At 31.2% G+C, this 18,427-nt stretch overlaps 1 protein-coding gene across 5 annotated transcripts in view; it reads left to right on the forward strand.

Annotated features, from left to right (window-relative positions):
- Positions 1 to 18,427, forward strand: part of LOC129920721 (myb-like protein Q) — a 359,404-nt gene that overhangs the window by 213,352 nt on the left and 127,625 nt on the right. For all 5 annotated transcript variants that reach the window (XM_056002277.1, XM_056002276.1, XM_056002278.1 and 2 more), the window contains one exon: positions 5,234 to 5,384. In XM_056002277.1, coding sequence (XP_055858252.1) covers positions 5,234 to 5,384 — 151 coding nt within the window. The remainder of the gene's footprint in view (positions 1 to 5,233; positions 5,385 to 18,427) is intronic.

The raw sequence follows: 18,427 nt of genomic DNA on the forward strand, positions 1-18,427 counted from the left end.
AATTTAAAAACTAGAACAGCAAGCAATTTTTATTAATTTTGTTGTATTTTTTATATTTTTTTGTATTTTTTTTTTTTTTTTTGTATACATATTTTGTTGTATTTTTTTTTTTTTTGTATTTTTTTTTGTGCCACCCCGACTATCCCTACTTAAAATTAAACACTTAAAATATGTAAGCCGACCAAGGCATAAAAACCTAGACCACTTTACCGAGTGTCGGGTTAATATAATTTTAAGAAAGCATCATTCCGTAAGAAAATTATTAAAAGTCGAATAATAGTTCTCAGGGCGTGAATTTCACAGGGTACGTTTTTTGGAGCTTATCCCCTTTTGTACGTTATTTTTATCAAAAAGTATGAATTTTTAAACTTTTTTCGAGTCAATCCGTATCTACATGATATGTGCAAGTAAATGGGACAAAAAAATTCTAGATATTTCGACAAAAACTTTAAAAACTGAGCAAAAACTGAACCGAAAAATTGTGTTTTTTTCGCTTGGGCCTAATAATATGGCAAGCTACTGTATATCTATTTATTTTTTTTCATACACAAACGTGTTTAGAATATGTACCCCGAAAACATTAATACCAACAAAATTATAATACATATTTTTAAACCCCTCTCCCCCAAATTTTTTTCTGTGTTCGCCCCTGCAGTAGATATGTAGTTATGGAGAGCAATCAGAAAACGAACACCATAACCAACTGAGGAGATGGATGGGGTTTTTCTATTGCTTAAACCTTTTTAACCTTTTTAGCCTCTTGTTTCTAGTAATAAAATAAAGTTCTCTATGCACATGTGCTCCTCTTCGCCAAATACACCTGGTCCCCATTTCTATGATGCTTAAATTTTAAAATTTATCTACTAATTCGATTTGTTATTTACATATTACTTTTGATCGTATTTATTGGGATTTGGTGCCTGCAAATATTTTATGAACCTTAATTAATTGAATTTAACTGATTATACACCATTACTGTTGATTCCTTCTTGTTAAATAAAAATCTTCTTCTTACAAAAGAACTCTTTAATAACAATTAGGTCTGAACTTGTTTGCAAATTAATAAGAAATAAAAACATTTAAGAAATTCTCACAAAACAAAAAAACAACAGATAACTTAATATTTATAATAACAAGTTGTGATAGCTTACTTAGGTAGGTGGTCGGTGACGTTTGACCTAATCCTTATGCAACTGTAGGCACGTTTGCGATTGCTCTGACTATAGCTCGACGGAGGGGTAGGATCTTGTTGCATTGTTCCTAAGCACACATGATTATCGTGCCTATTTAATTAGAAGGGGAAAGGGAATTGAAATGCGGTTTAATGGAAAAAAAGGGGAAAATGGAAAAATTGGAAAGGAGTGAAACACACACTGACACGGTTTCGGATGGTAGGAAACCTATGGTATACCCTCCCCTATGTATCTTTCAGATACACCTTTGACTATCTGTACCAGAACCTAAGATAGTCCCTTTAATTTATACAACCTCACAACTTACTAAATCATATTCTTAAATGGCTTGGACAGCTTTTAGTTTAAAAAGAAATTCATTTTTGTTTTATTTTACAGTTCATTCACAAAAAAACTTTTTATTCATTTCTTTTAACGTTTAAAATTAAACAGGATTTGATATTGAAAGCTTGAAAGCACATAGATAACTTTAATTGAAATTAAGAAATAAAAATGAAATTTAAAGGTAGATGAATATATATTTTTGTGTTCAATCTTAAATTTGTTTTAATTAATTATATGTTTTCTTCAAATTTTAGTTTAGTTTAGGGTTTTAATGAAATATAATTATCATAAAAATAGATATAAATAAAAAAAATTCAACAAAAATTGCCAAAGAAATATAAATTTTGTACAAATGTGTACTTACAGCTTAATCCTCGGCGTTGCGATGAAATTTGTGGCCACAAGTTTCCCTCGCTGAGCTTCGAGTGTTGGGTTATGTTTGTTTGCCAACTCGGTCAAATATTTTTAATGGTTGTAAAATTTCTGTAGCAATTTTACTTTCACTTTTATATAATTTCTACTTTTATGATTTTAGGTTATTTTTTTTTGTTGTTTGATTACACTGGTCAACAAAATTAAACTTTTTTTTTGTTACAGAAACCAAGGTATACTTTTCTATAGGATTTTGGTGTGCTGAGCTCAAATCCGAAGTCAAAAAAATTCTACCACATCACGTTTTTGAGATAATCCCGTTAGAAAATCGAAAATGCCGCTTTTTTACCAGTTTTCGAGATTTTTTCTTAGCTTTTGGTTATTTGTTTTAAATAAATTTGTAACGGTTTCTAATAGAACTAAATCTTGTCTTTCAAAATCCGTTTGAATCTTTTAAAAATCTCTTATCTTCTTTGAGAAATCTGAAATTGAAATCAACGTGTTTGGTATATCTCATATTTATTTGCTTTTAATAGTATATCTCAAAATGTTCTTTGCCAATCGCTTTCAAATTTTGACACAACGTTTCATTTACATTCCAGTAAGTTCTTATCTTGTTTTTAATAAGAAAAAAATTATATTTTTCTCACTAGTAATTATTTAGTATAAGTATCTGACACGGTCACGCTTTGATGTATTTCACTGCTATTAACCACCTTCGCAAATTTAAAAACTTGCAAGATTCTAAATGGAACGTTGTGTCAAAATTTGAAAGCGATTGGCAAAGAACTTTTCGAGATTCGCAATTAAAAGTAAATAAACATGAGATATACCAAACACGTTGATTTCAATTTCAGATTTCTCAAAGAAGATAAGAGATTTTTAAAAGATTCAAACGGATTTTGAAAGACAAGATTTAGTTCTATTAGAAACCGTTACAAATTTATTTAAAACAAATAACCAAATGCTAAGAAAAAATCTCGAAAACTGGTAAAAAAGCGGCATTTTCGATTTTCTAACGGGATTATCTCAAAAACGTGATGTGGTAGAATTTTTCTGACTTCGGATTCAAGCTCAGCACCCAAAAAACCTATAGAAAAGTATATCTTGGTGTCTGTAACAAAAACCTTGTTGACCAGTGTTATTGATTCATTTTATAAGTATAAGTTTAAACACAAAATTTAATATATTTAATTAGACCTTTTAGCGAATTTTTATGTAGTTTTTAATTTCTTTTGTTTTAGGTAAAACAAAATAAAATGCTTTAATCGTAAGCTTGGTTGGAATTGCCAGGGAATTTCTAGTAATTTTTCGGCTGCCGCTTAACCTCAACTAAGTTTATAAGTCACGTGAAAGAATCACGAGTTGATGATTTCGATTTATATATATAATTTGTCTCTCTTTAATTTGGCGTTTTCCTTTGAAGCTTTTTTCTTATTTTTTTAATAGCTGGTATTTACTAATAAAGCTGGGATATGGTGATAAAGCTGGGGATATGGTGATAAAGCTGGGGATCCGCGGACGCAAAATCTTACTCTTAAGAGTTTTTTTATGACTATATACGTCCGCAGTGATCTGTGGGCGTATTTTTATTAAATCAGGATTCTATAAAAATAATCTTTTTATTTTCTTACCTAATTTTAATGTTTGTTAATACGTAACAAATAACAAAATAAATGTAAATTGAGATTTTCTCGTAATTCAATAAACCTTTTATACTCTTTATAATCTAATTTAATTTTCTAGTAATTCACTTTTAATTAAACTTTTAAACTTAAAGTGTTGAATTTACTCTAAGATTATTTTATGAGGCAACTTCTGCTCGGGATGAGAGTTTAGATGGAAAAGACTTATTTGAGGGAATCAGGTTTTAAGATGGGTTGATTTCCGTCTTAAAAGCATTGATATTTCGATACTCGAATGACGTTTACTTTTCGAATATAGATCTCTGTCTACACTAGTTCCTTTTTTTATTTTTCTATGTTTTTCTTAGTAAAGGTGTACATTACAAAGTAGTTTGAGCTAAGTGGATTTCGTACGCAAATGAGTATTCTAAAACTCCTTCTCGTTTGCTTCCTAAAAATTCAAGTCGAGATGAAGCAAGAGGTTTTGTAAGCATATCAGCCAATATTATTCCTGAAGAACAGTACTTACATTCAATGAAATTTTTATCAACATAATCTTTAACAAAATAAGTTTTTGTATCTATATGCTTGGATCCGTTGCAATCTGCCAATTAACTTTTGGTATTTCTCGTTGTTTATAAGAGGGCTTCAGTCTTCAGTTTTCCCGTATCCTGGATCAAGTGGAATTTTGGAACTCTTTGAATCTTGAAGGCCATAATCCTCACAAAGTTTGTTAATGTATTGCTTATGCCTTATACAGTTCTCTTTTGAGTGTTGATGGGGACAGACACAATTTAGAGAATTTTATAGTTTCTAATTAAAGCCAACCAAAGTTGAATAGTATCGAAGTATTATTGTTTCAATAAATAAGCGACACGTATCTTTCCAACTTGAAGTTATTTCTTGACCTAGCGAGAACGACATTCCCACTTCGTGAGTGCTCATCAAATGAAATGAAATTGCTGGCTTAATTCGTGATATGACAGGTTGCCCTGGAGTCAACAATCCAACCTTTCATACTTTCGGAACAAGATTTCAAACAAAATTTGTTCGCCGTCGTTACATTATTGACGTACTCTTTTGGTTGGTTTTTCTTCCATTGGGCATATTGGCGACATTCTCGTTTGACATGAGCACTTTTCTGGCAAAAGAAACATTTTTTGTTAAACTTACTTAAATTCTTTACCTTCAGCACAGAATTCTTCTCTACACACATGTTGGAATTTATTCTACAGTTACAGCATTCTGCTGTAAAACTTAGTAAAACTGATACTCTCCATCTCTCGAACAATACCTTCCCCAACGCCGCGCCGTCAGCTTTTCACACTTCTCATTATCATTAAGATTTAATTCATGTTCTCATTAATTGGACTGGACCCTATTACTCAGGGTTGTTTTTTCTTGGTAATTTTGTAGGTTCACCCACGCTTCTTTCGCAGATTTGGCTGTTCTGATATGGACTAATTGGTTGCCTTCTACCAATAATCCTATCATGCTTTTTGCATTGCTATCTGCTTTGAGCCAAGCATCTGCATTTTCTGCAGGTTTCACGGTGTCGATAGCTTTCCAGAAGTTATTCCTCCAAATAAACAAATAAACAACAGATAACATAATATTTATAATAACAAGTAATTTGAGCTGAGTGGATTTCGTACGCAAATGAATATTCTAACAATTACAAATATTTTGGTTTATTTTGTTCCTCTTGTTTTTTTTTAGTGAAAACATGTCACCGTCACCAAATTCACTTTTAACAAATTTGGATTACAACGTTGGACTAAGTGGAACTGGAACAATACACGACAAGGAACGCAAACTAACCGAAATGATACGCCAGTTGCAAATAATACGGGAACGTTTACTAACACAAGTAAGTGCCATTATTATTAGTTATATTATAAATACACCCGAGATACTATTTAGAAGTAGTTTCCAGATCTGAGCCTTTTATTGTCATTTCTTAAATGTTAGGATAATCTAGTAACTCTGGGGTATATTCTGTTGCACCATTTAATACCAGTTAAAAATTTCCCAATAATAAATATATCTTGCAAGTCTTCATTCCGAATAACCAAAAAACAGAAGAATACAAAATTCTTAACAACAAAACTGCAACTTTATGGCACTTGGGTAGGTATATAAAAAAACACTATATTTTTATAATTCTTATGTTTATAAAGGGGCAATTCCATTATCGCGGGTGCAACATTTATACTCATTTGAAGTTAATTTAAAAGCAAATATAAATATATTTTAATAAACTATAACTTGGAAGGGTACATTGAGACCTTTTTATTCTTGATTTAGCTATAACATTTTAATTAAATAAGTAAATCGTCACTAGGAAGGCTGAAAGGGTTCAAAGTGCGATCGCGGGTGCAACAAAACAGGCACTACCTTTTTAGATCTTAGTACAAAAACATAAAAGTCTGTGCATTTTCAAATACTTTTGATTTTTTACTTATCTACATAGGTATATCGAATGGTATTAAATCAATAATCTTAAAACAAACAACAAATTATTAAGAAAAAGAAAACAAAGAAGAAAATACAAAGAGGAATTTAAATTCGAATCTATCGCGGGTACAACATCGCGGGTGCAACACCTTTACAAGACAACCGAAAATAAGTAACGGTAAAGAATACACCAACAAAATATTATTTTCTTGTATACAAACAACTACCAAACATGTGTCATCACATGTCTAACAAGTAATTTAACCTCAAGATGGGTCATGGAAATTTTGAGCCTGTATTACCAGATTTTTGCAATTCGTACTGACTCTTTTGCATTAAAGCCTTAAATTTTGCCTTATTTTTGGTTTTTTTTTTATTGAAAACAGATATTTTACCTTGTCGTTTTTACAATGGCGGAATGGCCCAAAGTGTATATTCTTAAGTAAAACCATATGTTTTATATTTTCGAATGAATTTAAAAAAAAACTCACTTACGCACTAACTACTTATTGAAGATAGTGCTCTCATCCTCTCATTTTTGCATCATATTAATTTGGTTCTATCAATCGGTTAGCGATATTGTATTTCTAAGTTTTTCTATAGAAACAAGTTACGTATACGCCTCGGTGACCCTCATCTTTGCATATCTACACGTGCGAAATTTGTCAGATGTTTGTCAAGCTACAGCCATTTATTTTCCTTGTTGTAATGTATATAATAATCTAAGGTTGAAATAGTATTCATTGACATAGAATATTTTTGCAATAGCTTAAGTTTAAAACTATATTTATTTGTTAATGTTAATCTTTTCATTTTTGAGAAACTCGGTTAATAAGTGAGTAGGGAACACATTTTACACGATTTAATATTTTCAAATTTCGTTTTTGTTACACATTGTATAATCAATAAATTTAAAGATTGGGTTATTTTTAGAAATTTGGGGTTTAATAATTTTGTATCGTCCCTCAATCTTCAAATTCATAGATCAGAGTTCTTTTTCGTAGGTAGGTACTGAACCTATACTAACTTATACTAATTTCTTATTCTAATTTCATTATGCTTCCCAATTTCTGTTTCATATTAAAGGTTCAAGAAATAGAATAACGAATCTAGAAAGCTTTCTTCTTCGTCCCAAATTAGAAAATTACTATGAATCTCTACATCTAGAGCTAGGGCGTTCGTTATTTTTTAATCAAGTTCCTAGGTAGAAAAACTGTTTCGAAATAATAAAAAAAAATCCTCTAATTTTTTCAGATTTTAGGTTTATTAAAGCAAGCATGTTTTATTAAAACAATCATATGAAATAACATGAAATATAAAATACAACCCAAAAAAACATGCATGCCCTGACTAAACCCTTGGGCCTAGAAATGGTTTATACCTTTTTGAAAACGTTGTTTAATGTAGAGAAGAACCTCATCAAAAAATTTTGGATTGAAGTCTATATCTAAAAAAATGGCCTCATAAGTCAACACATGCCTACCTATTTCAAATGATAAAAAACTTTAACCCTCTTGGGGCGCCATCTAATGTCACAATAAAAATGTGAACAAATTAGAGGATTTTTTTTTATTATTTAAAAACAGTTTTTCCACTTAGGAACTTGATTCTCGAAGAATACCTAAATAACGAACGCCCTAATGTAGACAACCTCAACAACTCCATTTACAACCCACATAACAACACATAATCCTGCCATCGACTTGAAGAAAATCAGAGCCAATCGTTTTTGGTGTTCATTTTATTTATAAGCTTGTGTGTTATTGTCTATCAGCATTTCTGGTTGGTTGGTTAGGAATTTACTTTCACCACATACATTTCCTTTCCTTGTAAAATAGGTACACAAAAAACACACGCATAGGTATACTAAACAAAGTTTTACCTTGTTGGTTTGTTGTTGTCATCGTCACATTCCTTCAAATCAGCCTTTCTCAAACCGTAGCAACCTACTGACTTCTTATGATTTTTCTTAATGAATAACGAGAACAACGAAGATGACGGGATTGAAAATACGAAAAGAAAAACTATGAAATTTTTATATTTTTTCAAAAATATAATACCATTCCCAAAAACATCGTCATTATAATCAACACACTGTCAACATCAGCAAAACCACATACATTTGTAATAGTATTCGCTCTCTTCATTATCGTTTATCCTTGCTCTTATTTCACAACTAAATTAACAGTGATCCCTGCTCTACTCAGAGATACCCAAAGGAGATGGGAAACTTCTGACGTCATACGGGTTTGCCTACAAGCTCCGTCGGACATTTTTTTTTTTATTTTTATTGAGATTTAAAACGCAACCTAGGACCTTTACAGATCATCAAAGAGGTCACTAAGTTAATGTAAAAAGTTCGACTTAAATACAAAAAAAAAATATATATTATAAACTAAAGTTAATTATTATATGAATAGCAAAAGAAATGTTTACATATGTATAAAAAAAATCAAATAAATTCATGTACAACTTTTGCTTTATAAATATAGGTACTGTATAATAAATTAAAATATAATCGCTCATGCTTGCTTAGCCCTAATTTATCAATTCATATTAAAATAATATTTCATATTTTATATATCATATTTTGGCTAAGTATGCGTGAAAACACTGTGGTTACACTTTGTGTGTTTTTCACATTTTTTCATGAATACAAAAGAAATTACAACAACACGAAATAAACAAATGGGTTTTGGGGAGTAAAACGTACGAAAGTTTCCCATCTCCTTTGGGTATCTCTGGCTCTACTACGCTGGCTACAAGTAGTAGTAAAGGCCAAACTATAATAGGCATATGCGCGCATGGGCTTATGTCAAAATGGCATGAGTGAGTTGTCGAACAATTCTAATGGGAAAGCCATAATACGCATATGCGCGCTTCGTTAACTGTCGTTAAGCATATGCCGTGCGCTCTGAAGCGCACGGCATGAGCAAATTTCTCAGAATAAAATGATTTGCGAAAAAATTCAAGAACTTGAAAATGTTATATGAGAAGAGCACACTAAAATTGAGATATTCAAAAATAGCTAAATGAGCCTTCACTGAGGGAAAAAACGCAACGTAAAATGTAAAATGTTCAACGTTGATTTAATGTTGAAAAAATTAACACGAAACCTCTTCATAATAAAATTCAAACCACGTAAGAATTTTTTTTATTTTTGTCGGACTTCAGCTTTTGTTGCATTTTATCACTCCAATTTTAAACCGTGAGATAGCACGTTGTTAAAGCATTCGCCTAGTAACCCAAGAGTTGTAGGTTCGATCCCCAGTGGCTGCCCTTTTTTTTATTTTTTTAATAAATTGATGCTTTTTTTTAAAGTTGATAAACTTTGATTTAAAGATGTTTTATAACGGTAAACCTCTTCAAACTAACGATGTTCTACTTTGATTTTAAAATTTTTGTCTTCAACGCAAAATCATTCCGAAAAATAGTTGAATCAACGTGGTTTTCGTTGATTTTAAGTTGTTTTTTCCCTCAGTGTTTAAAATTAAAAAAAAAATATTCAGTAGGTAACAAGCAAATCTTAATACAGGTACCTACAGACAGACTAATAGCTTGGCAGACGTAGGGCTACTGCATCGAAAAATACAAGTTTCAAATTGATTAAAATCTTGTTAGAGAGAAGACTTGGCACTGCAGTGTCCTTTTAAACATTGACAGCTGTTGTGCAGTAATTAATGTGTTAATACATACATTTATTAGAAGTGTGTATGTATTAATGTTATATTTAAGATAAATAAAAAGAGAATGTTATCCCGATTTGCCCAGAATTTTGATAAAATGAGAAAAGCAAATCTCCCATAAAAGCGGTGTGTAAAATAGGTAATTAGTAAAGATTCTTAGCACATTTTCAAATTCTGCAATCCATTATGTCTCATCTCAAATACTGGGTATTAGGGTGGGTTGAATTTATTTTCAAATGTTGTCCCTTTTATAAATTAACACTTGATTTTCTTAAATTCTGTGTTTAATTGAAAACATAGAAGATAGACCGTGATTGATTTTTCCGGTAACGATGTGAAAACTGGAAAGTCTATTGGCCATCCATTACACAAAATGTCTGTTCTTACAATTTTAAGTTAAAAATTGTATGTACACGGAGAAAAAAGTGTCACCTTAAAATAAGATGATGCAGATGATGCACACATTAAATTTCACCACCTTAAAATAAGGTGATATCCGCTTTAAATAATGTGATTCCACTTAAACTCAGTAAAATTTAATGTGAACTTTATCTTATTTTAATGTGAATGTTCATCTAAAAAAATCCTGCCTGCTTGACAGGTAAGATGAAAGCATTACGTTGCGTTTTCGCATCTAAATTTTTGAAATATTTTTTTTTACATGGAGTATGAATAAATTTTACTTGAGTATTTTTATGAAGAAATGAACCAAATAAAGATACACTGGGTAATGAAAGATTGTTGAAAATCCTTTCGGCGAGCGTTGCGAAACCGCAACGTGAATTTTCTGGAAAACCAAAAGCTTTTCCAAAATTTTTTTTCAGATTTCCTCTAATTGGACCAAAAACAGATAGTGTGTAAAATTTGAAGTTTCTAAGTCAACTGGAACTGGTAGCCGCCGGAAATGGGTTAATTTAAGGTGAAAGTCATCTTCGCAAAAAATCATACAGAAATCCGCTTAAATTAAAGTGCGATCCGCCTAATTTGTTTGTTTTCTCTGTGTAGATAAATTGAAAATAAATAAATAAATAACTACTCGTATGAGAATTTCTGATGTTATATTAAATAAATATGCCACTTATAGAAATCGATTCAGTGATTTTTGAATAAGGAATTCTCAACTAATGTATGTACATTCTACATTCTACCTGCACCTGCATTGTATCAACTAACTTCACATCAAAATCTTTCTGGCATCTTTAAATCTCTTTTATCCTTTCACGCTTTCTTCATACCAAAAAGTTTATTTTTTAGAGAAAAATTGCACAAAAGAAAAAAAGTAATAAAAAAAAGCTAGGTAGGTAGGTAGGTGGTACTCTCTACAAAAAAAAAGAATCGAGGACAGCCCATATTAACAAGGGTATAAGCAAAAAAGAAAATAAAGAAAAAATAAGAACAAAATAAAAGGATATGCTATGCAGACATCCGTTGGGTAAGCTTTGTTAGTATTCTTTCCATTATTTCCGTAGTCCATCTCTAGCAGCGTGATCTGTTCTTTCTTTATTCTATTCACTTGCCACCTCCTACTCATCTTCTTCTCCTGCAACTAAGCTAGATAGGTGTACCGTGTAGCGTGTACTACCTACCTATTTTCCTATTCCAAACCAACACCACAGTACCTACCACATTCTCTTTCTTTGCTGCTGATGTTCTGATGTGAATCCTTGCTTCTGCTTCTATGTAGTGTTCCACGTTTTATTCCTTTCTTTATACAATAATAAAAGAAAGAAAATAAAAGAGAAAAAAAAATATACACCCGTGTGCATTCGTTTTGCACAAAAAGGACACAAAAAGCTTTTCTTTTATCTTCATTCCATAGATAAATGCTTTTTCTTTTTTCATTCTTTCATTTTTTTGTATTTTTGTTTTCTTCTGTGTGTTGTATGATTTTTCTTTTCAAAGTTTTTGTTTAGCTTACACAGAGAAAGTAAAAAATACAAAAAAGTCCAGAAAGAAAGCATTCTTCGCATAGCTACACTACATAATATATATATATAGATAAATAAATATGTACATACATATATATACCTTAAATTTATTTATATTTTAACGTTGGTTATGTTTTGGTATACCACACCACGTACGAAAGTGCAGTTTCAGCACAGAGCACATTAAAAACAACGTTCACAAAGAGAATGGTACAAAAAAGAGAACGAGAAAGAGAAGCAAGATATAATACAAAAGGACTGCAAGTGAGAGGGAGAAAGTAATAAAGAAAAGAAAATGCTACATTTTGTTTCTATTTTGTTTTTTTTTGTTTTTTTTTTTTTTCATTATTTATTTGCTCCTACTTTTTTTGTTTTTCTATGGCTAAAATATATTTGTATGTATATATATAAAAAAATAAAACAAATAACTCCTTTATTTTTGCTGTTATGATTGTTTTATATAGGAATGTGTACGATCGTATACATTTAAATCAGAACAAATGGAAAAATGAAAACAGAACCCGCCTGACCCGATATAAAAGGTTTGTGGTTTTTTTTTTGCTTTTTGTTCCATGTTAATCCCCTCAGCCCCTTTGGTAAAAAAAAAAAACAAAACATCTTTTTTTCTCAGAATTGTATTGGACTTAGTTGTAGTTGTGTTGGGATTGTGGTAGTAATAGCAGGGCTGGGAGAACTTACCTACATGTGAAATGTGAGGCTCCACTGCTCCAGCTTCATTTAAAGGATGAAAGGATTACTGTGTTTTGTATGGAGCTTTTTTTTATTTGAGGTTATGTGTAGATGTGGATATCTCTATAAAAATTAAAATTATCGCTATTTTTCTCTTGTGTTATTGGTTCAGTGTTTCCCATTTATGTAATTGCAAGCTAGAAACTCTTGTTTCTCGTAGGTGCATATTTTGGCCGAGTTTTGAAATTTTCATCATATGACTTAAGTATATGCCTAATTATTTTTTTAAAAATAAAATGAGCCAATGTTATGATTGACTGCAGGAAGTTTTTCGATGTTATTGAATTATTTGACTGTATAAGCCATGTTATTTTCGTACCAAAAATAAGATAAGGATAAACCAAAAATGTCAAAGTGACCTAATTTTAAGTTTAGAAATAGAACAAAAACCTTAACATTCCTTACTTTGGCGGACACTTTGTGGCGGAATAATAAATAAATAAACACTTTATTTTAAAACAACACCTTAAAGCAGAAACACAATCACGCTTTGCCAGACGAGGCGTCACGTTAAGTTGAGAAATCCTCAAAGCGCGCTTCTGTCACTTTGACTTTGAACAGCTGATTGAAACATAAAATAAGCTGTAAAATAAAAAAAAAACACAGTCACTCACAAAATTATTGGGCCAAGTCTTTATCTTGTTTTAAATGTGGAAAAATGAAGAAGGATATTATAATGTGTTGAAAAATACATAACAATTTGTTTATTCTTTAATCCTATAGTTATAAAAGCAAAACCAATCAAAATAAATTGTTTTTTAACCACATCATTAAATTATTGTTATCTTTTATGCCTAAATTGTTTTGATTTAAAATATCTCGATGTCGTTTTTTTGTGCAAAATTTATATAGAGAAGCAAAAAAGCACATTTAGTATTGTAATAATTTATTTTTTTGTATTCACATTTGGCCCAAATAGCTAAACTTTTGCTCACTTTCTTACGTTTCCTTACGTTTGCCAAAAATTTGTAGCTCGCATGGTTTTTGAGTTTTCCGTCAAAATAAGTCTGAAGTTGGCGGACAAAATCTGAAAAGATTAAAAACAAAAGACCTCCAAATTTGTAGCATTTCAAATGCTTTTCAATTCCATATACTTGGTTTTTATAGCATCAAGCCTCAACAGTTTTTTTGTTATTTAAAATTTTGCGCAAATAAGCATTTCATTATTAAAAATTAATTTTGTAGCTCAACCCAGTAACTTTTTATTTAAACTTGAAAGTTTCAGGAGTGCACTCCAGTTTGATCAGGAAAGTGGACACATTTAAAAATAAATTTTAAGGTTTGTCTTTTGCCAGCAATTGAAGATTAAAACTAAATTTGATGCAAATTCTAATTTTGTAGCTCAACCCCTTTTTTAAATATTCAAGGTTTGGTTTATTATAGTAAGCTCAAAAACGACCTTTCAAAAATAAAAAAAAATTGATTTGTATTTTTTTAAATGCCCAGGCATGTCATGTACGTTAACAAAAACTTATTTCGAGACTTTGAACCGAAAATATCTGCTTTCAAATGTAGGAAAACAGTTACGTATACGCCGCAGTGACCCTCAATGTTGCAATAGTAGGTACTCGTATTTTATCACAACAAATTTGCTAAATTCAAAATATTTTTTTTTGTTATTTTTTAATCTTAACCTTCTCATTTTTGATGGAACCAAAAAATTTAAAGCTACTTCATATTCTGTGATAAACCTCAGCTTAAAAGTGTGTGAAAAAAAAAACAAATTTTATCGATTTAATTTTTTTCTTATTTTAAAGATGAAAAAATAAAAAAATGTACTTGCTTTATTCATTTCACGAACACATTGCATTTAGATAAAATAATTTAAATTTCATGTTCTTAATAGCTTGAACTAAGCTCATGCTGCCAATGAACCACATAGCCTTGTAATAAAAATGGGTACAAAAAACATTACACAATTGGTCAAAATTGACCATTACTTGGACTTATACTTCCAAAAAGTTGGCAAAATGAAAACTTTATACATATTGTTATATATATAAATGACAGACTGACAGACAGACTTCAGGGGCGCACTTTCTCTATTATCGTTATGTCATGTTTGGTTGTTATCTTAATTTTTTCTTGTACAAATGCATAACTTCATATACATATAGTATCTTCCTATATCGCAAGTAAAAATTCGCCTCCATAGCACTGCACTGTACATTGTACAACGTTGGTAGTTGGTTGGTTGGTTGCTATGGAAGAGCTCTTTACTTTTGATGATGGTATGCCCCATCGTTCATTGTCAATGTCACATTATCAAACCTAATTCCCTCATTCAAGCCATATAACATGACACATACTTCGTTCTGTTCTCTTAGTCTTGATACGACGATAATGATAATGATCATCATTATCATCGGTGGCATGTCATTAAGGATTAGGTATTATTTATTCAAAACATCTTTTATTTAATATTGCACCCTTGCTCTCGTTATACTATTCTGCTACTATTTGCCTAACTGCTACATCACAATCTCCATTCGTCCTATTAATACTCGTGCACTTACGATATGACAAAAGAAAAAGGGGATGGATTTTGTTTCCAATCATAAAAGAAAGAACTTTTATCCTTCTTAAATTTTTTTGTTGTGTTTTTAATTCGACATATAATATGGAAATAACGTTCTATTTTTTGCTTTTTATAGTGCGATTGTAATCAAAAATGAGAATGCGAAATGTTGATGAATACGTCGTTAAGCATATGATCAAGGAAAATGACCAAATCCTTTTTCCTTCGTGGGTTAATAGATAAAGGGTGAACAATGCAAATAAAACCGAAGACCGTGATCATATTAAATACATACAGGGTGTCTCAAAAGTCAACGTCAAAACCAAAACGGTAGATAGGGTAGGTGGTGACAGTTATCAGTAAAATAATAAAAAAAATCGCAACAAACGGAAGTGTGCTGTTTTTTTTATTTACTCTCCTGCTAAGACTGGAAAAAAAAATTCAATTAGTGATACCGGTTTCTCAATGACTGTGGATTCAGAAACTAACACTCAAACAAGAATATTTAAAAACAAAACTTGGTAACATAAATTCAATTCTGTGTCTGAAAGACTTATTTTATTGCAATTACAACTCATTAAAATTGAATTCTCTCTATGCCAAATCACGGTGTAACACAGTTATTCGGTATCCGCCATGAAACGTACACAAACCAATCAAATTAAATAACAAAAAAAGCATGACAAGCGCAAAATAAACCGATGAAATCAATTAAAAAAATTAATTGCGATTATTTATTATTTAAAAATGAATACAAAAACGAAAAAACCAGCTCACATTACTTCCGGCCCTTATGATGATTCATGGATGAATTTTTCATGACGAATGAAACCAACCCAGGAGGACGGGGAGGAAGATATGTTTTAATTTTTCATTTTTTTTTTTTTTTGTTTAATATCAAAGGACACAAAACCCATTCAATATGATAAACTTAATAATTCACAAACGCGGCGATGATGATGGATCACGACCCAAAACGTAATGATTCTGTGATGATTGGGTGGTAGGTTGGGTTATGGAAACTCAGCAGAGCGATATTTTTAATATACCTTTTATTAAATCCTTCAATTTTATTATATGCCATCACCTGAACCTACTTATGTATTTTATATTTTGTCAAGTTTTAGTATTTAATTTAAATTATACCGATATCAATTACTTTGTGGATTTAATTAAGTAGATGTATTTCGCAAGTACGCCGAGAACCTAGCATATTTTCTTTTTATAATACAATTTTGATTGATTATTTGATTTATAAAATAGATTTAAACCTTTCGGAGAAAATAAGAAAAATAAATATTTGAGTGTATGAGTTTCTTAGACTGTTACGTTAATCCAAAAAGCAGAAATCGTTTTTTTTTTTTTGCTGTCGTTTATGTAATATGTGAATGTGTGTAACCTACTTATAAGTAAACATAAACCCGTCTAATTTCAAAAACAATAATTTTTCTTCGTGGTTTGGTTTTTCACAGTTAGGCACAGTAGACTGATTAAAAAAAAATTTTTGTTCAAAGTTAGGTAGGTAAGGTATATCGAAAATATTTTGAGAAATAATAAAAAAAAAATCCTGTAGAAGTTACAGTCCTTAGTATTAATATTAGCCCTCTGTAGGCACACCCTTTTTTGTGACGCGAAAGGTTCACGGGTGCGAATTTGGTTTCTACTTTTTCATGTCGTTATAACTTTTTGGTTTCAATACCAATATGCATATGAAATTGACGTAGAAGACTTCCAATATTGTATTCACAATTACTAAAAAATATATTTTCAACATTATACCTAATCAAACCGTTTTGCGAACACCTTTTTTGAAAAATCGTTAATTTTTAAATTTTGTCCGACCGAGGGTAAATTACTGCTGCATCCCAAATTTCAATATTCATATGATTTACGGGTGGCAATGGTGCAGTCGATGTAGTACTTGACTGCAACCTGAAGGTGTGGGTTCGAGCCCTACCTCAGGCAGCATTCTTTTCTTAATCCCCCAGCTTGGAAGCCACCCGTGGGAGGTGTGGACAACTTTCACATTTGTAAAGATAATCGAAAGTAAATTTTGTTATTTAGTTAGTAAACACGGCTTAAAATATTCGACCTTATAATTTCTAAATTTGAGCAATTGTAATTTAGAGAGCATAAAAGGCGATAACTTTGGTATAGTCACAATATTCTGGGAAAATAAATCCGTTGTAAGAAAAATTTAAAAAAATCCCTTCATATCCTCTAGTCTAGGGTATTAAAGAGTGAATTGAACCTAAACGCTAGTGAAAAAACAAACATCGGATAACTGTTGATGGCGGATTACAATTTTTCTATTTTTCAAAAAATTGAAGGGCAAGGTTGAAATTTTCCAAAGACCACAAAGGCCACCTGAACTTAAGATCTGAATTTTCAGAGGTTCTGATTGGTCAGATGTCATAAAAAGTTAGGTGGCATTTAGTTACGTTTTTTGACATTTACCTGGTTACGATTTTCAGGTGGAAATTTTTATCTGAAAATTCAGATGGGTGTGTTTGTGTTGGTGAAGTTGGTAAACGTACCAAATGCGCTACGCACCAAAATTGAACTTTGTGATTTTAATACAAGTTATAAATGGATTTGTTCATATTTCTTTAGTGTTTGGACATTTGTTGCGGTGTTATTGTTATTTCTTGATATGATATTGCAATACATATGTATCTAATTAATATAATTTTGTGTTCTTCCTGCGCATGTTTATGTGCAGAAATGGAATAATGCAAATAAATGAGGAAATAAAGAAACTTAATGAATTTGGGGACCAAAGCAAAATTAAACATACATAAGTGGATAGCAGAAAGAGATTTTATGAATCCAACAAAATAATTTTTACAAATACTGAAGTGATCTCACTGAAAATACTAATAAATAACTCTTTTTTTACACTCACTTGAACTATTTTTATTATCCTAGAAAAATAAATGTTCTTTTTTTAAAGTCAATCCAAGTAAAGAAAAAAAGTAGATTCTTCGTTAATGTCATCCGAAATTCAACGTTCAACGTCAAGGAAAATCTGAACTTAAGTTCAGATGGTGCGTTGAACCCGGCCCATATTCATTGGCTAGTATTTAAATAGAAGACGGTGTTATTTTCCCATTAAAGAATCGGACTGTTGCCGACGGTGACATGTCCATCGGCCGATCAACCAATGCTCGGTTTTCAAAGTGCGCGTGCCTGGCAACTTTACATTCCTTAAACAGAGCAACGAAGTTGCGTGAGCGGGACAGAGGACATGATAAGGGAATTAAAACCTTGAAAATCCGCGAAGTGGCCCAGGCCAGGTACTGCAGAGTATAGACTACGTAAAAAATCTTGTCAAAATCATGCCATTTTGTTTCCTTTTATTGAACTTCTTCTTTGTGAAAGTGGAATTTAATTTCACATTCAGAGAAACAAAGACCATATTTTTTTTCGGGCTTCGGATTCGTTTTAACCGCTTTGATACACCCAGCCCTTCGTGGGTCTGGTCATATGTAAATTTTTGTCCTGGTTAACCGGAGCGGCACCGCCGCACATAGAAGTATTTGCAGTAAAAACCTGGTCATAAGTCGATTTTCTA

Source organism: Episyrphus balteatus, chromosome X (assembly GCF_945859705.1).
Source record: "Episyrphus balteatus chromosome X, idEpiBalt1.1, whole genome shotgun sequence".
Lineage (NCBI taxonomy): Eukaryota > Metazoa > Arthropoda > Insecta > Diptera > Syrphidae > Episyrphus > Episyrphus balteatus.